At 40.1% G+C, this 23,964-nt stretch overlaps 4 protein-coding genes across 7 annotated transcripts; all 4 read left to right on the forward strand.

The window, feature by feature from the left end:
- The first annotated feature begins 1,266 nt into the window (after nucleotides 1-1,266).
- LOC131131570 (troponin I, fast skeletal muscle-like) lies at nucleotides 1,267-6,466 on the forward strand. Of its 2 annotated transcripts, none has more exons than XM_058076391.1 (7): nucleotides 1,267-1,356; nucleotides 3,146-3,176; nucleotides 3,248-3,284; nucleotides 5,643-5,771; nucleotides 5,847-5,936; nucleotides 6,019-6,192; nucleotides 6,319-6,466. In XM_058076391.1, the coding sequence occupies exons 2-7, from the start codon at nucleotides 3,169-3,171 to the stop codon at nucleotides 6,394-6,396; spliced, it is 516 nt and encodes a 171-aa protein (XP_057932374.1). In that variant the 5' UTR covers nucleotides 1,267-1,356; nucleotides 3,146-3,168; the 3' UTR covers nucleotides 6,397-6,466. The 2 variants fall into 2 exon arrangements, with proteins under 2 accessions (XP_057932374.1, XP_057932375.1); XM_058076392.1 differs by having other exon boundaries at nucleotides 1,272-1,356; nucleotides 3,149-3,176.
- LOC131131569 (troponin I, fast skeletal muscle-like) lies at nucleotides 6,421-11,572 on the forward strand. Of its 2 annotated transcripts, XM_058076389.1 has the most exons (9): nucleotides 6,421-6,682; nucleotides 7,440-7,623; nucleotides 7,705-8,012; nucleotides 10,596-10,622; nucleotides 10,702-10,741; nucleotides 10,815-10,943; nucleotides 11,015-11,104; nucleotides 11,176-11,349; nucleotides 11,426-11,572. In XM_058076389.1, exons 4-9 carry the CDS (start codon nucleotides 10,615-10,617, stop codon nucleotides 11,501-11,503), a joined length of 519 nt encoding a protein of 172 aa, XP_057932372.1. In that variant the 5' UTR covers nucleotides 6,421-6,682; nucleotides 7,440-7,623; nucleotides 7,705-8,012; nucleotides 10,596-10,614; the 3' UTR covers nucleotides 11,504-11,572. The 2 variants fall into 2 exon arrangements, with proteins under 2 accessions (XP_057932372.1, XP_057932373.1); XM_058076390.1 differs by lacking the exon at nucleotides 6,421-6,682 and having other exon boundaries at nucleotides 7,373-7,623.
- LOC131131568 (troponin I, fast skeletal muscle-like) lies at nucleotides 11,534-19,708 on the forward strand. Its single transcript, XM_058076388.1, has 7 exons — nucleotides 11,534-11,684; nucleotides 15,994-16,026; nucleotides 16,246-16,285; nucleotides 16,379-16,507; nucleotides 18,843-18,932; nucleotides 19,004-19,177; nucleotides 19,586-19,708. The coding sequence occupies exons 2-7, from the start codon at nucleotides 16,019-16,021 to the stop codon at nucleotides 19,661-19,663; spliced, it is 519 nt and encodes a 172-aa protein (XP_057932371.1). The 5' UTR covers nucleotides 11,534-11,684; nucleotides 15,994-16,018; the 3' UTR covers nucleotides 19,664-19,708.
- On the forward strand, nucleotides 19,667-23,820 carry LOC131131565 (troponin I, fast skeletal muscle-like). 2 transcript variants are annotated; one of them, XM_058076382.1, is made up of 7 exons: nucleotides 19,667-19,724; nucleotides 21,725-21,752; nucleotides 21,850-21,886; nucleotides 23,063-23,191; nucleotides 23,255-23,344; nucleotides 23,408-23,581; nucleotides 23,653-23,820. In XM_058076382.1, exons 1-7 carry the CDS (start codon nucleotides 19,667-19,669, stop codon nucleotides 23,728-23,730), a joined length of 594 nt encoding a protein of 197 aa, XP_057932365.1. In that variant the 3' UTR covers nucleotides 23,731-23,820. The 2 variants fall into 2 exon arrangements, with proteins under 2 accessions (XP_057932365.1, XP_057932366.1); XM_058076383.1 differs by lacking the exon at nucleotides 19,667-19,724 and adding an exon at nucleotides 21,168-21,348.
- Nucleotides 23,821-23,964: the final 144 nt, after the last annotated feature.

Genomic DNA, 23,964 nt, shown 5'->3' on the forward strand with positions numbered 1-23,964 from the left:
ATTATTATTATTGTGTAAATTGTTTTGTGTATTTATTATGTTTCTTTAGAAAGAACGTTTGATTTTGAAGCGGCCGCATTCTAGCACGTCTATAAACGGAGGTGTCACATGACACCGCCATTGCGTGACAAATAGCCATCAGTTGACTCCCGTAAACGCCGCAGCGCACACTTAACATTTAAGACTCCTCTTTCACAAAGTTGTCAGTGACATCAATGTGACACTTCCTGGGAGAGCTGGAAACAGGAAGTGAGCAAAGATGTAGCTATCACTTTTTTTTTTTTAATGGGACAATTATCCGCACTTCCTCAGACGGCCACCAGAGGCGCCGCTGTGTTGAAGTCCCAACATTCCAAATGAACAAATGTTAGTGTTTGCGAAAGGCGATACGCCTAGCGACATTCCGGCAATGTCGCTAATAAGCATGTGCCTGTGACCCTTGACCCCTCCTAGCGTACTAGCGCCGTGCTAGCGCCGTGTGAGCCCCACTGAGTCCTATTGATTTTAAGCGTTTGTGGTCAGAGACGTTATAAGAATGATCTCGAAGCGTGTCAAAGTGTTAGCCGTTAGCGACTATGCACACAATCAGACCTCCTGGAGGGGGGGTGGGGGGGGGCTAAAAATAACAGCCACAGATCCGGAACGTTCCATGCCACAGCAGCAAGAAGCAGCAATTAAGGCAAAGGAAAGGATATCCATTCCGCTGCTGGAAGCGGGGGCCCCGTGTTTTTATTTCTCAAGTGTTCAGCTTGGAACGCTAACCGGCCCAGACGGTTGCGGTGGGGGAGGGGGGCGGGGGGGGGGGGGGGGGGGTATATATTAATAGAGACGGCAATGTGACGCTTTTAATCGTCCTCAGCGTTTATATCATAACGCTGTCCAGCACTTTTACAGCCAATACCATCCGATGTTAGCGACCGTTCAGGCGAATATTCAAGAATTGTTTTTATAATTCACAAATGTTCTACTTCCTTGTCTTTACGATACAATTCAAAATGGCCGCCCATCGTTAGGAAGCTTCTTATAGCGGCGCGCTACAAGAGGTGAACACTATAAACTCTGATAGTTTAGAAATGATTATTTGTGCAACATAAACACAAAATGAAAACATGAATTTCCATCCATCTCATCCTTGGCTCAGTCTTCCTTATATGGTGTTGTTGGGGGCGTGGCCTTGCCCATAACGGGGCGTCATGGCTCCTCCCGGTCGGTGTTGATTTAGAAGCTGAGTTGATATCTGAGGAGCACTTTCCCATAAACAGCAGCTATCATATTTTCTATGCGATATATAGACACGCCTCGGAGATCCTCACCACCGTCCTCTTCTCCTCCTTCTCCTCCTCTTCGTCCTTTCAGGTGAGCTCGCTCCTCCGCCTCATGTATGCCCGAGAGCCGCGAAGACCATCCTGGTCCTCACCTTGTGGATTGATGGATGCTTCTTTTCTTTTCATCTTCATTCCGTTCATCTGCTGCTTGTCTCATGCTATCTCATGGGGGTCTGATGGTGTGTCGTGTTGTCTCGTGGTTTCTCATGCTGTCCCCCGATGTCTCATGCATGGTGTCTTCTCATGGTGCCTCATGTTGTCTTATCTTCATGAAGCATGATGGCGCCCCATGTTGTTCTCATGGTGTCTCATGATGTTTCATAGTGTCTTCTCCATTTGTGTCATCGTGTCTTCTCTTGCCGTCTTTTCATGTTGTCTCAAGGTGTCTTCTCATAGTGTCTCATGTTGTTTTCTCATGGCCTTCCACGTTGTCTTTTATTGATGTCTCATGTTGTCTTCTCATGGTGTCTCATGTATTTTCATGTTGTCTCAGTGTGTCTTTTCATAGTGTCTCATGTTGTTTTCTCATGGCCTTCCACTCCGTCTTCTCTCGATGTCTCATGTTGTCTTCTCATGGTGTCTCATGTCGTTTCATGTTGTCTCAGTGTGTCTTTTCATAGTGTCTCATGTTGTTTTCTCATGGCCTTCCACGCCGTCTTCTCTTGATGTCTCATGTTGTCGTCCAATGCTGTCTTCTCATGGTGTCTCGTGTATTTTCATGTTGTCTTAAAGGGTCTTATCATAGTGTCTCATGTTGTTTTCTCATGTTGTCTCATCATTGTGTCACATATTGTCTTCTAACAGTGTCTCATGGTATCTTCTCATGGTGTATCATGTTTTCTCGTAGTGTCTCATTTGGTCTTCTCATGGTGTCTCATGTTGTCTTTTCATGGTCTCATGTTGTCTCATCATTGTGTCACATATTGTCATCTAACAGTGTCTCATGGTATCTTCTCATGGTGTATCATGTTGTCTTCTCATGGTCTCATGTTTTCTCATGGCGTCTCATGGTATCTTCTCATGGTCTCATGTTTTCTTGTGGTGTCTCATGTTGTCTTCTCATAGTCTCATGTTTTCTCATGGAGTCTCATGTTGTCTTCTCATGGTCTCATGTTTTCTCTTGTTGTCTTCTCATGGTCTCATGTTTTCTCATGTTGTCTTCTCATGGTCTCATGTTTTCTCATGTTGTCTTCTCATGGTCTCATGTTTTCTTGTGGTGTCTCATGTTGTCTTCTCATAGTCTCATGGCGTCTCATGTTGTCTTCTCATGGTCTCATGTTTTCTCATGGTGACTCATGTTGTCTTCTCATGGTCTCATGTTTTCTCATGGAGTCTCATGTTGTTTTCTCATGTTGTCTTCTCATGGTCTCATGTTTTCTCATGGTGTCTCATGTTGTCTTCTCATGGCCTCATGTTTTCTCATGGTGTCTTTTCATGGCCTCATGTTTTCACAAGGTATCTCCTCATGGTGTCTTTTCATGTCTCGTGGTATCTTCTCACGGTGCCTCATGTTGGAAATGAAGCATTGAAATATTTAGTGAGAAGCCAATCCAAATCTTTGTTGTGATGATTTATGAGAGGTTAATAGTTTTGCTCCGTCTGTCTTCTCCGCTGAGAAGCCACGGTGGTATTTTTAGGAAAAGTCTTCTCCTCCCGTGCAGGAGTTTGGAAAGTGTTGATTGGTGGGAGATATTCCTTCCTGGCATCCGTGGAGGAGATTAGAGCAGGCGACATTTGACCCCCAGCTGTTATAAAGTCCAAACTTAGCGAATAGATCATCTTCCATCATCTTGCTCATTTGGTTCTTCTTCTGCTCCTAGCAGGGTGACAGGAAGACGCCAACATGTCTGAGTAAGTGTCTTTCCTCCTTGTCTTGGATGCTGATGGCTCCAAAGGACTTTACCATATTTTATTCCTTTTAGCAAAAAGATGTCATCCAGCCGCAGGCATCACCTCAAGGTAACACTCCGCTAGCTAGCTAGCATCATGCTAACGGCTAATTAGCATCGGTTTTTGCTGTTTTGGCCAACTTTTTTTCACAGTGAATGAAAACAGGCAGAATGACTTTAACACGTCTTTCAACCAAAGTACTAAATATTTTAGTTTGTAATAGTTGTGATGCGAATGAATTATTGCTTCATTTAGAAAGCTAAGAGATGCTGAGGAAATGAGATCGTCAAAGCTGGAAAATTCATTTAAAGCTCAGAGACGCCATCTTCTGGTCGGAATAGTCAAATACACATCGCATAGGATTAGATGAGAATCAAGAAAATCATATTTGTCCAACCTGCTAAGCTATGGGTGGGGCCCACAACTCTTTTTATATAGAAAAAGTACCAAATATAGTATATAATATATATATATATAATATATATATATATATATGTATATAAGACATAATAGGAGAAAATATGACCTCTTACCACATCTAAATGCTCATTTAAACATCAGTAGAGCCCCCCAGACATCAAATAACACCCCTATAGTCACTTTTACATACATTATCCCATATTACACAATATAGTAGACATAATAGGAGACAATAAGACATAGAAAACCTCTTACCACCTTCTAAATATTCTTTTTACCATAATTAGAGCCCTCTAGACATGAAATAACGCCCCTATAGACACTTTTACATACCTATTACCTAATATAGTAGACATAGTAGAAGAGAATAAGACATAGAAAACCTTTTACCACCTTCTAAATGCTTGTTTTAACGTAATTAGGGCCCTCTAGACATGAAATAACACCCCTATAGTCACTTTTACATACCCATTACCTCCTATTACCTAATATAGTAGACATAATAGGAGACAGTAAGACATAGAAAACCTCTTACCACCTTCTAAATACTCCGTTAAACATCATTAGCGCCCTCTAGACACGGAATAACACCCCTACAGACACTTTTACATACCCATTACCTAGTATAGTAGCCATAATAGGAGACAACACGACATAGAAAACCTCTTACCACCTTCTAAATGCTCTTTTAATATAATTAGAGCCCTCTAGACATGAAATAACACCCCTATAGACACCTTTAATACCCATGACCTCCTATTACCAATATAGTCGACATAATAGGAGACAATAAGACATAGAAAACCTCTTACCATCTTGTCAATGCTTGTTTTAACGTAACGAGAGCCCTCCAGACACGAAATAACACCCCTAAAGACACTTTTACATACCCATTACATCCTATTACCTAATATAGTAGACATAATAGGAGACAGTAAGACATAGAAAACCTGTTACCATCTTCTAAATACTCTTTTTAACATAATTAGAGCCCTCTAGACAGGAAATAACACCCCTATAGTCACTTTTACATACCCATTATGTCCTATTACCTAATGTAGTAGATATAATAGGAAACAGTAACACATAGAAAACCTCTTACCACCTTCTAAATGCTTGTTTTAACATAATTAGAGCCCTTTAGGCATGAAATAACACCCCTATAGACACTTTTACATACCTATTACCTAATATAGTAGACATAATAGGAGACAATAAGAAATAGAAAACCTTTTACCACCTTCTAAATGCTTGTTTTACAGTAATTAGAGCCCTCTAGACATGAAATAACACCCCTATAGTCACTTTTACATACCCATTACCTCCTATTACCCAATATAGTAGACATAATAGGAGACAATAAGACATAGAAAACCTCTTACCACCTTCTAAATGCTCTTTTTAATATAATTAGAGCCCTCTAGACATGAAATAACACCCCTATAGTCACTTTTACATACCCATTACCTCCTATTACCCAATATAGTAGACATAATAGGAGACAATAAGACATAGAAAACCTCTTACCACCTTCTAAATACTCTTTTTAACTTAAGTAGAGCCCTCTAGACACAAAATAGCACCCCTATAGTCACTTTTACATACCCATTACCTCCTATTACCTAATATAGTAGACATAATAGGAGGCAATACAATATAGAAAACCTCTTACCACCTTCTAAATACTCTTTTTAACTTAATTAGAGCCCTCTAGACACAAAATAGCACCCCTATAGTCACTTTTACATACCCATTACCTCCCATTACCTAATATAGTAGACATAATAGGAGGCAATACGATATAGAAAACCTCTTACCACCTTCTAAATGCTTGTTTTAACGTAATTAGAGCCCTCTAGACATGAAATAACACCCCTATAGTCACTTTTACATACCCAAAGAAGCAATGATTTATGGATTAGTACATTTTGGAACTGTTGATGTTTACTAATTAATAAAGCAGCTGTTGGTACAGAATGAATGAATTATTTTGTTCCTGGCATGCAGAGTTTGATCCTGCACATCGCCTTCGCCTGGATCGAGCAGGAGAAGAAAGACCTGGTGGTGACCAAGCAGGCCTACCTGGCCGAGCACTGTGTCAAACCCAGCATGAGCGGAGACCAGGCCACCCTCATGGTGATGCTTCTAGATGCTTCTTCTCTTATACCGTTCTTGTTGACTTGGTGTCTGAAAGTGTGTTGCTGATGCCAGGACACGTGCAAGAAGCTCAACGCCCTCATCGATAAGGTGGACGAGGAGCGCTACGACATGGAGGCCAAGGTCAGCAAAGCTGACAAAGAGGTGAGAAGTCACACACTCGCGCTTATATCCGAAAGACATGTTCAACCACCCGACGCTTTTTTTTTTTTCCCCCGCTCCGTAGATTGAAGACCTGAAGATCAAAGTCATCGACCTGGCGGGAGTCAAGAAGCCCGCTCTGAAGAAGGTGCGCATGTCTGCCGACGCCATGTTGAAAGCTCTGCTGGGCTCCAAACACACCGTCAACATGGAACTCAGGGCCAACCTCAAGCAGGTCAAGAAGGAGGTCAAAGAGGAGGTAACACACACACACATGATTCAATCAATCATATTGATTAATACAATAATAAACGATGATTTAGTATTTATGTCCGGTCCTGAGACAGGAAGTGTGTGTGATAATGTGTGTGTTTGTGTTGTGCAGCCAGCAGAGGCGGTGGGCGACTGGCGGAAGAACATCGAAGACAAAGCGGACAGGAAGAAGATGTTTGAGACTTCCTAAAAGAATTTGCTCATCACACTTTTCATTTTTTGTGGAATCTTTCATTAAATCTTGTCTCACTTTCACTTTATCCACACGTGTCCTGACTTCCTGTCCCCTGTCACCGTGCTTTGCTTCCCATTCTCCTCCTTCCGTCTTTTTGTCTTGTAATCACTTCAAAGATCAACCTCATTTCCTCCACCATCATGCAACACAGAGATATTGTTTGTTCCAATCATTTGCAGCAACGTTTTAATTGCTGCATGTTGCAGTGGAAGGTCGTCATTGCCATGTTTCACCACATGAGGTCAGTAGAGGACTCCTTTTTTATTCTTCCTTTTTATATTGTTTTTTTTTTGTTTGATTGTTTGATTTGTCATGGTATGGTTTAATTTAAAAATAATAATTAGTTATTTGTTTATTAAATTCATTTTTTATTCCATGGGTTTATTTTTGTTTATTTTTCATTTTATATAAAATGACATTATTATATATTTTTTATTAATTGTATGCTCGTGTTTTAATTTATTTTGTTTATTTCATGTTTTTCGTGTTTTGAGTTATTGTTGTACTGTATGTCATGTTTTGGAAATTATTTTATTTTACATTTTTTGTTTTATTTCTCTTCATGTTATGTTTTTATTTGTAAAAATATGTATTCATTTGTTTTTAAATTAGTTTGTGCCTTTTTATTTGTTTTTATGTTATGTTCATTTTTGTTTATTTTATGTCTTCAAAAAATATATATATATATTATATTATTATTATAATTAATTGTGTTTTTTTTTTTTTAATTCCATTATCTCTTTTTTTATTTTGAAAACAAATTATAGTTTGTAATTAATTTAATCGTTTATTGTTTATTTTCATAGAATTTTTATTCTATATTTTCATCTTCAAATAGTTTATTTATTTTTCATTTATTTAAAGACAATTCATTTCATGTTTTATTTTTATTGTTTTTCATTTTCTCATGCCTTTTTGTAGTAATTTTTTTCATTGCATATTATTTTTTCTCATGTCATGTTCTATTCATGCATGTTTTGTCATCTGTTCTCATGTAGGCATGGTTGTCACCGTGATGGCATCATCACAACCACTAAAGCTCCATTCCGTTGCATCAGGGCAGATGAGATGAGAAGATGCTTTTTAATTTTCTACATTTCAGCCATGAATCATTTGGATGTTTAGAAAGGTCACGTATGTTCTGTGGAATGATTGTCCACTGAGATGCCGTGGAAACTAAAGGTAGGAATAGATTTCCACATGAGTTCTTGCTACGTTGAAGCCAGCTATGCTTCTATTATTTACTGTTGTTCTCTGCTTCAGGTCACATGACTTCAACAGACCGCCTCCTAAAATAATCCTTTAATGTTGGATGCTCATGTCTTCATTGTCTCCCCCCCCCACCCCCACCCACCCATGACCCTGTGACCCCATTGATGGGGGGGGTCAAAGGATGCAAGTATTTCAGGCGTGAGTGCCATCATGGCCATAAAGAGGGAAGTTCGGGAAGCACGGACAAATCTGTCCAAGGTGGTCCACGTACATATATACCCCCCCCACCCCCCCACCAGAGACTTCACTATTTGGATGCTGTCCTTCACGCTTGGCTGCTTCTCATTGTCACTTTGGAGGTGAGACATGATTTCGTTTGATATGAATAATCACATTTATGCTTCTGTTGCGGTCTTGGGTGGGGGACATTTACACACGTGGTGGTGACGCCGTGGCTTAGTGGCCAGCCAATCACAGAGCACATATAGACAAACAACCATTCACACTCACATTCATACCTATGGACAATTTGGAGTGGCTAATTAACCTAGCATGTTTTTTGGAATGTGGGAGGAAACCGGAGTACCCGGAGAAAACCCACGCATGCACGGGGAGAACATGCAAACTCCGAGGGTGGGATTGAACTCGGGTCTCCTAGCTGTGAGGTCTGCGCGCTAACCACTCGACCACCGTGCAGCCGTGATAATAATATAAGGCAGTGGGCAATAATATATATGCCCTTTCCACATTGAAGTTTGATAAACATGCAAAATAATAAGAATACTATGTAATAAGAATATATATATTCTTATATATATAATATATATATATATATATGAAACATTGAAGTTTGATAAACATGCAAAATAATAAGAATACTGTGTAATAAGAATATATATATTTTTATATATATATAATATATATATATAATATATATATATATATATATATATATATATATATAATGTGAAACATTGAAGTTTGATAAACATGCAAAATAATAATACTGTCTGTGTTTATATATATATATATATATATATATATATTGTTATTACACAGTATTCTTATTATTTTGCATGTTTCAGAGCATAAAACCAATGGAAATATTAACCCATGGCAACACAAAAATTATGAAATTATATTATTATTATTATTATTATTATGAAAGGAGAAAAAGATCCAGAACTAAAAGTACTAGTGATTGCCCCCCCCCCCCCCCCCCCCATTAAAACATAACTGAGATGAATTAAGCTCTATCAGTGAGAAAATTGTGAGAAAGCCATTTCTAATGCTGCGGGACTCTAGCCAACCACAGTGAGAGCCATTAGCCACAAATGACCAAAACATGGAAGAGTGGTGAACCTTCCCCCCCCCCCCCAGGAGTGGCCGGCCAACCAAAATGACCCCAAGAGCGCAGCTGTGACAAAAGACCCCACAACAATTATGAAGCCCTCTAAAAATAAAAACCCCTAACAACGTAGCTGTGTGTTGCATTAACACGTACACTGATGATGTCATAGTTGCAGTATTGTATTTTGCCCTTTTTGACAAAAACATCAAATATGGTGGTGGTAGTGTGACGGTCTGGGGCTGTACTTTGTGTTATGGTTGTGTTTTGTATTCAGATTTGACGATCGGAAATATTTGAAGTGTGAGCAAAAAAATACGCTTTTGAAAAAAATATGAAAAATTGATGTGTAAAATTAATTTCATTTACTAAATAAATGTTATTTTGTACATAAAAAGATACCAAACTAGAATAGACCACAGCGCCTCTACTGGTTGCAGCAAGTATTGTACTCAATTCCACCACATGGGGTAAGTAGAGGACACGCTTTTTTTTTAGTATTTTTGTGTTTTTTAATTTTGTTTTTAATTGAAAATACAATGGCGGTCGTGTGGTTAGCACGCAGACCTCACAGCTAGGAGACCAGGGTTCAATTCCACCCTCGGCCATCACTGTGTGGAGTTTGCATGTTCCAAAAACATGCTAGGTTAATTAGCCACTCCAAATTGTCCATAGGTATGAATGAATGTGAGTGTGAATGGTTGTTTGTCTATATGTGCCCTGTGATTGGCTGGCCACCAGACCAGGGTGTACCCCGCCTCTCGCCCAAAGACAGCTGGGATAGGCTCCAGCACTCCCCCCGCGACCCTCGTGAGGAAAAAGCGTTAGAAAATGAATGAATGAAATAAATGTTATTTTGTACATAAAATGAACCAAACTAGAATAGACCACAGCGCCTCTACTGGTTGCAGCGAGTATTGCACTCAATTCCACCACATGGGGTCAGTAGAGGACACGCTTTTTTAGTATTTTAGTGTTTTTTTTATTTTGTTGTTAATTGAAAATACAATGGGCTGCACGGCGGTCGTGTGGTTAGCGCGCAGACCTCACAGCTAGGAGACCAGGGTTCAATTCCACCCTCGGCCATCTCTGTGTGGAGTTTGCATGTTCCAAAAACATGCTAGGTTAATTAGCCACTCCAAATTGTCCATAGGTATGAATGAATGTGAGTGTGAATGGTTGTTTGTCTATATGTGCCCTGTGATTGGCTGGCCACCAGACCAGGGTGTACCCCGCCTCTCGCCCAAAGACAGCTGGGATAGGCTCCAGCATACCTCCCCTTGTGAGGAAAAAGCGTTAGAAAATGAATGAATGAAATAAATGTTATTTTGTACATAAAATGAACCAAACTAGAATAGACCACAGCGCCTCTACTGGTTTCAGCGAGTATTGCACTCAATTCCACCACATGGGGTCAGTAGAGGACACGCTTTTTTTTTTTTTTTAGTATTTTTGTGTTGTTTTTTTTTTTAATTGAAAAGACAGTAAAATAGTTGAGTACAGCGCCTCCGCTGGTTGATACGAGTATTGAACTCTATCAGTGTTATGAATGGCGGTGATGCCCAAGCTAATCAATGTGATTGATTATTGACAGAGCCTAAGAAGACGTCAGCATGTCTGAGTAAGTCAATAAAAAGTCGTTACGTTTAAACGGTTTTGTTGTTTTGTTAATCATTTGATTTTTTTTTTTTTTTTTAAAGGGGAAAGAAAATGACATCGAGCCGCAGGCATCACCTGAAGGTACCACGACGACGACGAAGAAAAAATGATTGATGGATGATCGGTCGCCAAAGTTCCTTTCGTGTTCTTGCAGAGTTTGATGCTGCAGATCGCCGCCAGCTGGCTGGAGCAAGAAGCCGCCGAGATCGCCATCGCCAAGGAGGCTCACGTGGCGGAGAACTGCCCCGCCCCCGACCTGGGCGGCGACCAGGCTTCCCTGATGGTATACAAGATATTTGCGCTGGTCACTTCCTGTTTGACGCCGACGTCGCTGATGATGTTTACTGTGTGCAGGACGTCTGCAAGAAGCTGCAGCAGATCATCGACAAGATCGACGAGGAGCGGTACGACACCGAGGCCAAGGTGGTCAAGGCGGACAAGGAGGTTAGCGGACACGCCGCCCGTGACCTTCATCTTATGACGTTCCGGCTTCAACTTCCTTTTTCTCTCCTCAGATCGAGGAGCTGAAGCTGAAGGTGGTGGAGCTCGCCGGCGTCAAGAAGCCCGCCCTGAAGAAGGTGCGAATGTCGGCCGACGCCATGCTGCAGGCGCTGCTGGGCGGCAAACACAAAGTCAACATGGACCTCAGAGCCAACCTCAAGCAAGTCAAGAAGGAAGTCAAAGAGGAGGTGAGACGTAAACAGGAAGTGATGTCAGACCGTGACCTCATATGACCCACCTCGCCTGCGTGTGTGTTTCCTGTAGGCGACGGAGGCGGTGGGCGACTGGCGTAAGAACGTGGAGGACAAAGCTGACAGGAAGAAGATGTTTGAAGCCTCCTGAAGACGTTTGGTGTTTGTGTTCTTTGGACTTGGGTGATTTTTGCCTTTGAAAGATCACGTGGTTCACCGACCATCGGGGCCTGCCGTGGGTTTCAGTCTACTGTAATGCTCACAATAAACCAGCAGGTGTCAGCAGAGAGCCTCCACTAATCTGATTACTGCTTCCTCCTTCTCATCAGCTGGTGAGTACCTCATTCATTCATTTTCTACCGCTTTTCCTCATGAGGGTCGCGGGGGTGCTGGAGCCTATCCCAGCTGTCAATCACAAGGCACATATAGACAAACAACCATTCACGAGTACCTGATTCTTCATAGTATATGGTACAATATTTGGTACTTTTTTTTTTTTCCAGTCCGTGAAATGCCCAATCACGCTCTACGCTTTCTTATGGAGTGACAGCTAAATAACCCGCCATGGGGCCAAAGGATGCTAGTAATATTTCACATTCTTACTTCAATTATTCTCCATAAATTGCAGTTTTTGTCCTACTTTGGGGGGGTCCTATATTCCTTTCATTAAAAAAAAAAACACAGGAACCACTGTATTTGTACTGCAATATAAATATACTATGTTATGTGGTACAAATGCAAAAGTACTGTTATTTAGTCAAAATACAAAAATACTATGTCAGGTGGTACAAATACATAAATACTATGTCAGGTTCTACAAATACAAAAAAACTTCATAGGACATGTCGTACAAATACAAAAATACTATGTTCTGTATTTGAAATATGAGCTACTATGTCATGTAATACACATGAAAACATGTGTTGCAAAAATGCAAAAAAAACCTCCCATGTAGTACAATACAAAATACTGTACACAGTACTAATACAAACATACTATGTCATGTCATATCATGTACAAAAATATTATATAGTAGAAATATGAAAGTACTATTTTACATGGTAGAAATACATAAATAATGTGTTATGTAGTACAAATACAAACATCCTATGTCATGTACTACAAACACAAACATACACATGTAATACACATGCAAACATACTATGTCATAGTAGTAGAAATACAAAAAAACTCCCATGTAGTACAATACAAAGTACTTTACAGAGTAGAAATACAAACTAGCATGTCCTGTAATACCAATACAAAAATACAATGTCATGTTACGTCATGTACAAAAATATTATATAGTAGAAATATGAAAGTACTATTTTACATAGTGGAAATACATAAATAATATGTTATGTAGTACAAATACAAACTACTATGTCCGATAATACCAATACAAACCTCCTATGTCATGTACTACAAACACAAACATATTATGTAGTACAGTACAAACATACTTTATGTTGTAGAAACACAAAAGTGTTATATTGTAGAAAGTACTATGTTACATAGTAGAAATATGAAAGTACTATGCTATGTAGTAAAAATACAAATTACTATGTCATGTAATGCAAATACAAAAATACTATGCTATTCAATAAAAATACAAACTACTGTGTAATGTACTAAACGTACAAAAACCCTATGTCTGGTGGTACAAATACAATAATACTGCAATGTAGTACAAATAAAAAATACCATTTTGAAGTGCAAATCAAAAATACTTTATGTAGTAGAAATACATCAATAATAAGTTATGAAGTACAAATACAAACTACTATGTCCTGTAATACAAACACCCTATGTCATGTACTACAAACACAAACATATTATGTAGTACAGTACAAAAATACTTTATGTTGTAGAAACACAAAAGCGTTATATTGTAGAAAGTACTATGTTACATAGTAGAAATATGAAAGTACTATGCTATATAGTAAAAATACAAATTACTATGTTGTAGTACAAATACAAAAATACTATGATATTCAATAAAAAGACACACTACTGTGTAATGTACTAAAAGTACAAAAATCCTATGTCTGGTCGTACAAATACAATAATACTGCAATGTAGTACAAATAAAAAATACCGTTTTGTAGTACAAATCAAAAATACTTTATGTAGTAGAAATACATCAATAATATGTTATGAAGTACAAATACAAACTACTATGTCCTGTAATACAAACACCCTACGTCATGTACTACAAACACAAACATATTATGTAGTACAGTACAAAAATACTTTATGTTGTAGAAACACAAAAGTGTTATATTGTAGAAAGTACTATGTTACATAGTAGAAATATGAAAGTACTATGCTATATAGTAAAAATACAAATTACTATGTTGTAGTACAAATACAAAAATACTATGATATTCAATAAAAAGACACACTACTGTGTAATGTACTAAAAGTACAAAAATCCTATGTCTGGTCGTACAAATACAATAATACTGCAATGTAGTACAAATAAAAAATACAGTTTTGTAGTACAAATCAAAAATACTTTATGTAGTAGAAATACATCAATAATATGTTATGAAGTACAAATACAAACTACTATGTCCTGTAATACAAACTCCCTATGTCATGTACTACAAACAAACATATTATGTAGTACAGTGCAAACATACATTTAATGTACTAAAAATACAAAAATACTATGCTATTCAATAAAAATACAAACTACTGTGTAATGTACTAAAAATATAAAAATCCTATGTCTGGTGGTAGAAATACAATAATACTGCAATGTAGTACAAATAAAAAATACTGTTTTGAAGTGCAAATCAAAAATACTTTATGTAGTGGAAATAAATCAATAATATGTTATGAAGTACAAATACAAACTACTATGTCCTGTAATACAAACACCCTACGTCATGTACTACAAACACAAACATATTATGTAGTACAGTACAAAAATACTTTATGTTGTAGAAACACAAAAGTGTTATATTGTAGAAAGTACTATGTTACATAGTAGAAATATGAAAGTACTATGCTATATAGTAAAAATACAAATTACTATGTTGTAGTACAAATACAAAAATACTATGATATTCAATAAAAAGACACACTACTGTGTAATGTACTAAAAGTACAAAAATCCTATGTCTGGTTGTACAAATACAATAATACTGCAATGTAGTACAAATAAAAAATACCGTTTTGTAGTACAAATCAAAAATACTTTATGTAGTAGAAATACATCAATAATAAGTTATGAAGTACAAATACAAACTACTATGTCCTGTAATAGTACGAAAATAATACGAAAATACTATGCTATTCAATAAAAATACAAACTACTTTGTAATGTTGTAAAAATACAATAAAACTGCAATGTAGTACAAATAAAAAATACCGTTTTGTAGTACAAATCAAAAATACTTTATGTAGTAGAAATACATCAATAATAAGTTATGAAGTACAAATACAAACTACTATGTCCTATAATAGTACGAAAATAATATGAAAATACTATGCTATTCAATAAAAATACAAAGTACTTTGTAATGTTGTAAAAATACAATAAAACTGCAATGTAGTACAAATAAAAATACAGTTTTTTTGTACAAATCAAAAATACTTCATGTAATAGAAATACAAAATATGTAATAGAAATATGCAAACACTATGCCATGTAGTACATGTATGTATATAGTATATGTATGTACACATGTACACATATGTACAGGTGGTACGCCAGTCTAAGCATGATGGGAAGTGTAGTCCTTGGCGTTTAAGCTAATGGACTACAATCTATTTATAATCCTCTTATTGTCAAGGTTAATGACATCATTTCATCAAAACGCCATAGTGGGCGGAGTCTAATCAGGTTAGGTCAGGGCTTCAAGTCGAAGAATCAGGTGGTCTCCCTGACGACCGCCTGATGGCGACTTCCTGTCCTGTCTTGGGGTTGCCCGTGGCGCCGATTGGTCCCAAGTGTGACCATATGGAGCGTTGAGGTGTGGCGTGTGCGTGACGTGCGTGCTGAGTGTGCGCTACGGCGACTATAAACACGCTTTCATCGGCCCCTCCCCCTCCACACACACGCATACGCATACGTCCTCCATCATCTTCCTCTTCTCCGGGAGACGCTTCCACGCTCCAGACTCCGCTTTCACAGGTGAGATGTTCCTTTCTGTAGCTGCTACGAGTGTGAACTTTCATGTCAGGTGACCTTGTGGAGACTTCCTGTTTTCCATCAATGGCAAAGTCTTTGCTTCTTTATGCTAATGATCGTCAACATTTACGCTTTTATTGATCTTCTCGTATTTTTAATAACTTTAATAACTCCATTTTATGTGTTTGTGAGAGAGAGAAAGTGACCTTTTCTCCGAGCCAAAAGTTTTCTAGTTCCCAATTCTCCAGATTGTGATCAGGTTGCACAGCATCTGTCGCTGGCCACGCCCCCTCGCCACAAAGGCCGGGTGTTAACGGCTTGACCTGCGCCGCTATTGGGACGTCTTTGCACGCCCTAAGCGCTACAAAATTAGACGCTTTTGTGGGGGGGCAGAAGGTGCCGGCGCTCGTAAAAACGGGGGTGGGGGGGTGGGGGGGTGGGGGGTGGCGCTTCCTGTTGAAGACGCCTTGTTGATGGCGTTCTTTCTTGTCTTTGAGCAGACGCAGAAGGACGCTAGCGGGCGACATGTCTGAGTGAGTAAACATTCTGTATTTATTTTTTTTTTTCAGCAAATGTTGCAAATGTTTTGACATCAGAAGGTTGCCTACAGCCACAGCATTGTTTTTGGCTAATTTGGTTGCTGATGGTGTTCGTGGAGTATAGTGAATTATTCCGAGCCGTCATTTGGATAAAAATAAAACATCACGCTAATGCTAACCACGCTAACCACGCTAACCACCACTTCCTGTCAGGGCAAAGAAACTGACGTCCAGCCGCCGGCATCATCTGAAGGTGAGCAGGAGCGCCAAACGAGCACGGTCGGATTTAGTTCAACTTCAAAAAAAACAATCAATCAATCAATCAATCAATCAACAACCCCCGCAGAGTTTGATGCTTCAGATCGCCGCCAACTGGATCGAACAGGAAGCCAAGGACATCGAGGTGGCCAAGCAGGCCCACATGGCCGAGAACTGCCCGCCCCCCAACCTCAGCGGTGACATGGCCAGCATGGTGGTGAGAGCTCGTTTCATGCTAGCATTATCCTTCTAGAAATGACTTATATACAGTATATTCCATATATATCATATAGTACGCCAGAGGTGTCCAAAGTGTGGTCGGAGGGCCATTTTTGGACTGCACATTCTAAAAATATCACTGAACAAATAGAAAAATAAGTAAAGTCTATATATACTTTAGGAAAAAGTTTGAATATGATGGAAATAAAGTCAGCTTATTTGTAAAAAAAAAAAAAAAAAAAGAGGTTGAAATATTTGGAAACAAAAATAACAGAAATGGAAAAACAGATCCAAATATAATATTCCAAATAAGAGAGAAATGAACTTGGAATATTCATTCATTCATTCATTTTCTACCGCTTTTTCCTCACGAGGGTCGCGGGGGGTGCTGGAGCCTATCCCAGCTGTCTTCGGGCGAGAGGCGGGGTACACCCTGGACTGGTGGCCGGCCAATCCCAGGGCACATATAGACAAACAACCATTCACACTCACATTCATACCTATGGACAATTTGGAGTGGCTAATTAACCTAGCGTGTTTTTGGAATGTGGGAGGAAACCGGAGTACCCGGAGAAAACCCACGCATGCACGGGGAGAACATGCAAACTCCACACAGAGATGGCCGAGGGCGGGGACCGAACCCTGGTCTCCTAGCTGTGAGGTCTGCGCGCTAACCACCAGACCGCCGTGCCGCAACTTGGAATATTATGAGGGAAAAATGTCATTTTTTAGTCGCTTAAAATTAAAATGTTAAATTAAAAAGTAGGGCTGCACGGTGGTCGAGTGGTTAGCCTCACAGCTAGGAGACCCGAGTTCGACTCCACCCTCCGGGTACTCCGGTTTCATCCCACATTCCAAAAACATGCTAGGTTAATTAGCCACTCCAAATTGTCCATAGGTATGAATGTGAGTGTGAATGGTTGTTTGTCTATATATGTGCCCTGTGATTGACAGCTGGGATAGGCTCCAGCACCCCCTGCGACCCTCGTGAGGAAAAGCAGTAGAAAATGAATGAAATGAAAAAGTAGGGCTGCACGGTGATCGAGTGGTTAGCCTCACAGCTAGGAGACCCGAGTTCGACTCCACTCTCCGGGTACTCCAGTTTCCTCCCACCTTCCAAAAACATGCTAGGTTAATTAGCCACTCCAAATTGTCCATAGGTATGAATGTGAGTGTGAATGGTTGTTTGTCTATATGTGCCCTGTGATTGGCTGGCCACCAGTCCAGGGTGTACCCCGCCTCTCACCCAAAGACAGCTGGGATAGGCTCCAGCACCCCCCGCGACCCTCGTGAGGAAAAGCGGTAGAAAATGAATGAATGAATGAAATTAAAAAGTAGGGCTGCATGGTGGTCGAGTGGTTAGCCTCACAGCTAGGAGACCCGAGTTCGACTCCACCCTCCGGGTACTCCGGTTTCCTCCCACATTCCAAAAACATGCTAGGTTAATTAGCCACTCCAAATTGTCCATAGGTATGAATGTGAGTGTGAATGGTTGTTTGTCTATATGTGCCCTGTGATTGGCTGGCCACCAGAGACAAGACAGCTGGGATAGGCTCCAGCACCCCCTGCAACCCTTGTGAGGATAAGCGGTAGAAAATGAATGAAATTAAACAGTATTTTGCGCAAAAACAATAGTTATTTTACGAGATAAAAGTAGGATTAGGATTGAAATATCAGTCAAAAATGCAGTAATATTTTGTGTAAAAAAACAAATAACATGATATTTTTTGTAAAATGGGGTTGGGGAGAAAGTTCCAATATTATGGGAAGAAAATAGACTTTCCATAAATGACGACAAGAAGACTGGTGGGCAAAAAGAGGGGGAGTAATATGACTAATATACTTTCTCAGTATACTACAGTATACAGTATATATCCAGTATACAGTATATACAGTATACATTCATTCATTTTGCTTTTCCTCACAAGGGGTGCTGGAGCCTATCCCAGCTGTTTTCGGGTGAGAGGCGGGGTACACCCTAGACTGGTGGCCAGCCAATCACAGGGCACATAGAGTCAAACAACCATTCACACTCACATTCATACCTATGGACAATTTGGAGTGGCTAATTAACCTAGCATGTTTTTGGAACATGCAAACTCCACACAGAGATAACCGAGGGTGGAATTGAACCCTGGTCTCCTAGCTGTGAGGTCTAACCACTTGACCACCGTGCCGCCCTATACAGTATACAGTATATATCCAGTAACTTGTTAGCATATCTGCTAACACCAAGTCTGGACGACCTGGTCTGGCGCTCTCCACTGTCATGGGGTAATTTGAGGGCAGACTTGGACCAAAGACCAGTAGTCTATGAGCGCTTCTCCCAACAGGAAGTGTGCAAGAAGCTCCAAGCCGCTATCGACAAGATCGACGACGCCAGATACGACATTGAGGTGAAAGTTCAGAAATCTGACATTGAGGTGAGCGTCGCCACCGAAATTCATTTTTTTTCCCGCCGAAAACCATCACGAGTCACACGTCTCCTCCTCAGATCCAGGATCTGAAACTGAAGGTGGTGGAGCTGGCGGGCGTCAAGAAGCCCGCCCTGAAGAAGGTGCGCATGTCGGCCGACGCCATGCTGCAAGCCCTGCTGGGGGGCAAGCACAAGACCACCATCGACCTCAGGTCCAACCTCAAGCAGGTCAAGAAGGAAGTCAAAGAGGAGGTGAGACGTAAACAGGAAGTGGTCGGCTGTGCCGGTCACTCAGGTGACGGCTCGGGCTATGTACACAAATCAATACTTGATTCTTCCACATCTTCATACTCGTATTCTTTATTTAGTACACAGCGCTGTGATTGGTCACACTACCTAGTACCTGGGCATGCCCATATATATTTATATATAGACGTTTATTAATCAATGGTTGTTGATTTGAAAACAAAAGTAGGCAGGTGCATTGATTTGTTGTTTTACCATCATACCAATGTATATATATATTTACAGTATGTGAATAATACTTGTACTAAGTACTAAGAGGAAGTACTATAACATAGAAGCAGTAATGGTCCTATTATAAGGATTTAGTAGCGTAGATTAAACAGGCCAGCAAGCTAACAGGTTGTTTTTTTTTAGCCAACAGAGGCGGTGGGCGACTGGCGGAAGAACATCGAGGACAAGGCAGACAGGAAGAAGATGTTTGAGACTTCCTAAAAGATGGAGGACGAGGAGGAAGAGGAGGAGGAGGAAGAAGAGGACGCTTTTGTGTGTGAATGTGAGTGTGATGTCGATACATATTTCACCTCATTGTTTAGAAAATAAAGGCATATCCTGCTTTTATTCCCTTTCATTCATCTGAAAAGGAAGTATGATAACATAAGTACACTGGGCTGCACGGTGGTCGAGTGGTTAGCATGGAGACCAGGGTTCAATTCCACCCTCGGCCGTCTTATGTGCGCTCTTGGGGTAATTTTGGTTGGCCGGCAACTCCTGGTGGGGTTCACCACTCTTCCATGTTTTGGAAGATTGGCTAATGGCTCTCACTGTGGTTGGCTAGAGTCCCACAGCTTTAGCTTTCTCACACTTTCCTCACTGATGGAGCTTAATTCATCTCAGTTATGGGGGGCGTGGGGTGAGGGAGGATGGGGGGGTCTGGGTCTTTTTCTCCCTTCATAAAAAAAAGTTAGCAAAAGTGCATTTTCTGTTGAGTTGTGTTGCCGTGGGCTAATATTTCCATTTGTTTTATGATCTTAAACATGCAAAATAATATATATATATATATATATATATTTTTTTTGTATCCATTTCAATTTCAGTTACATTAAATCAAATTAACTAAATTAATGTATTAAATCTAAATCGTATTTATTTTAAATTCAATAAAATTATTTAAATTATTACAAATAATATAAAAAAAATATTAATTTTAGATTAATTGTATTAAATTGAATTAATTTAAAACAGATACAATTTTAATATTATCAAAGGATAAATCCATAGAAAATGTATATCTTTATATATATATATGCACTCACAGTATTCTTATTATTTTGCATGTTTATCAAACTTCAATGTGGAAAGAGTATATATATATATATAATGTGTATATATATATATATATATAGAGAGAGAGAGGCTGCACGGTGGTCGAGCGGTTAGCGCGCAGCTAGGAGACCCGAGTTCAATTCTGTGTGGAGTTTGCATGTTCTCCCCGTGCATGCGTGGGTTTTCTCCGGGTACTCCGGTTTCCTCCCACATTCCAAAAAAAACATGCTAGGTAAATTAGCCACTCCAAATTGTCCATAGGTATGAATGTGAGTGTGAATGGTTGTTTGTCTATATGTGCCCTGGGATCGGCTGGCCACCAGTCCAGGGTGTACCCCGCCTCTCGCCCGAAGAAGACAGCTGGGATAGGCTCCAGCACCCCATGCAACCCTTGTGAGGAAAAAGCGGTAGAAAAAGAATGAATGAATGAATGAACTCCAGTGAGCTTCAGGGCGCCCCCTGCTGGTAGACTACCGTAAGCACACCTCCCTCGGGTGTTAGGGATGGAGATCATTAAAGACAGTGAAGGTGATGTGAGGTCGCCGTGGTAACAGCATCCATACCTTGTCACGTGCTGTCGCTTGAAGTTATCATGTGATCTCGCTGAGAGAGGGGGGGTTCATGTTTAGGGGGGGGGGGGGGGATGCTGAGCAGGGCCGGGCGGGTCCGGGTGTATTTCAGGAGCTCGCCGGCCCATTGGTGTTCCCGGGAATCCACTTCCATAAAGAGGACGTATGGACTCCATATATTGGCGACGTGATGTCTTCTGTGCGCTTTGGCAGCTTCTCCTGCTAGCTGTCGTCCCTTCCTCCTCCTCCTTCTTCTTCTTCTTCTTCTTCTTCTTCAGCGCACAGGTGAGTTATTCCAACGCTCCTCACACCACACTTCGTTTTTATGCCATAACAACCCGCTGGTGAGTGTTGGCTTGGTTCGATTCCCTCCGAGTCGCTGGTAGTCATCAACTTTGCTAATCAGCGCTTTCATTCGCGTCCTGATTGGCTGTAATGACGCCGACTGACCAGCAGGCTTTAATGTGAGATTCACCAAAAAATGTTGTCCAAAGTTGGTTCAAAAGCAACCATTCCACGCGTGTCACCCGACCCCACGTCCCATTTTAGCCGCGTGTGCGTCTAGCATTACGTATCACTTGTCGTCCTCGTCCTCGTCCCGTCAATCATCCGCACAGCACGTCACGGTGGTCTCATCGTGTTCTTCTCCCCCCCCCCGCAGCTGCCCCGACGCACGCCGACATGTCTGAGTGAGTATGGTGTCCACGCCGTCCCCACGGCGGCCCACGGCCTTTGACACGTGTCCCGACGTGATGCCGCTGGACCAAACTTTGTTTCTTTTGGCAGGAAAAAGATGACCTCCAGCCGCAGGCATCACCTCAAGGTAAGCCTTGGTCACGTGACATTTACATATATTTCAATGACAGCCGCCAATCATATCATTTATAGCCATCATATATTAATACATGTATGTACTCCATATGGATGTATGCATATATATAGTATAGTATATACTCATACATGTAAGTTTGTGTATCTACATATAATATATAGTAATAAATGTATGTAATGAATGGGTGGGATAATAATTAGTTTTGAAATTAAATGAATCCATGAATTATAACCAATCTTTATATACATTCAATTCATCCATACGTACTATTTACATTGTATTCATTTCAAAGAACAAAATGCTTTTAAACCACATTCAATTATCCATAATAACAATATTTTAATTGTATCAATTTCAATTGTTACATAAATAAAATGTTGTGTAAAAGTTCGTTAATGTATTATATTAAAATAATATTTATTTGAAATTATTTAAAATTATAAAAATTATTTAAAATATTACAAATTATATAATATATATTTTAGATTAATTGTATCAAATTGAATTAATTTAAAACAGAAAAAAAATTAATATCTTTAATATAATTAATAATCTTTTTTTTTTTTTTTACATAAAATTAAATGACATTAAATGACCTTACGGTGGTCTACTGTGTCATGTAGGCCACACAGTCAGGAAGTGTGGAAGACCTGGGTTGGCATCTCCGGGTTTTCCGGTTTCCTCCCACATTCCAAAAACATGCTAGGTTAATTGGCAACTCCAAATTGTCCATAGGTATGAATGTGAGTGTGAATGGTTGTTTGTCTATATGTGCCCTGTGATTGGCTGGCCACTAGTCCAGGGTGGACCCCGCCTCTGGCCTCAAGTCAGCTGGGATAGGCTCCAGCACCTCCGCAACCCTAGTAAGGATAAGCGGTATAGAAAGTAGATTTATATGAATTTATATGAATTATATGAAATGAAATAACCAAATCTAAATGGTATACATTTGAAATTGAATTACATTTCAAATTGTATCCAAATTGTAATGTAAAAATTAAAAATTATTATGTAAAATTATGGTTTTAATAAAGGGTATGAAAAACAATAACCATCCATGTATATGATTGGATAATTAGATGTGGCATGAATGAAAAGCCTCTGGTAACGAAACGAAGGTAACGAAGGCCCACTCGGTGACCACGCCCTCCACATTCCCACCCACAGAGCGTGATCCTGTCCATTGCGCTCAACTGGCTAGAGCAGGAGAAGAAGGACATCGTGGAACAGAAGGAAGCCTACATGGCCGAAAACTGTCCCAGTCCTGACCTGAGCGGAGACCAAGCCACTCTCATGGTGAGACCGCCGAGACCACGAGTCTGTTTGCAGCTCGTCATGTTTGTATGCGCGTGTGTCCAGGAGCTGTGCAGGAAACTCCACGCCGCCATCGACAAGATCGACGAGGAGCGCTACGACGCCGAGGCCAAAGTGCAGAAGGCCAAGAAGGAGGTGAAGAAATGAGCTGCGAGAAGCAAAAGATGAGCAGAAAGGTGTAACGGTTGTCTTCCTTAGATCGAGGAGCTCAACATCAAGGTGGTGGACCTCCGAGGCGTCAAGAAGCCCGCCCTGAAGAAGGTGCGCATGTCAGCTGACACCATGCTGCAGGCCCTGCTGGGCTCCAAGCACAAGGTCACCATGGACCTCAGGTCCAACCTCAAGCAGGTTAAGAAGGAAGTCAAAGAGGAGGTGAGCATCCGGACTCTATGAATAATAATAATAATAATGACCATAATAATAATCATAATCTTTGTTGTTAGCCCACAGAGGCGGTGGGTGACTGGCGTAAGAACATCGAGGACAAAGCAGACAGGAAGAAGATGTTTGAGACTTCCTAAGATGTCTACATGTTTTATGTTTTTTCTCTTGTTTTTTGCGACACACAACTCACAAAATGCTCCCACGACACAATAAACCCATCAATGTTTGCTCTGACTCTTTTCTTCACATCATTATAATCGTCATTTGAAGAAAAATCATGTTATTTGTGAAAATTATGATATTACTGCTAGTGAGAAAGATGTTATTGGACACTGACAGTACATTCATATGTTTACACCGAGTCCGACCAT

Source organism: Doryrhamphus excisus, chromosome 6 (assembly GCF_030265055.1).
Source record: "Doryrhamphus excisus isolate RoL2022-K1 chromosome 6, RoL_Dexc_1.0, whole genome shotgun sequence".
Lineage (NCBI taxonomy): Eukaryota > Metazoa > Chordata > Actinopteri > Syngnathiformes > Syngnathidae > Doryrhamphus > Doryrhamphus excisus.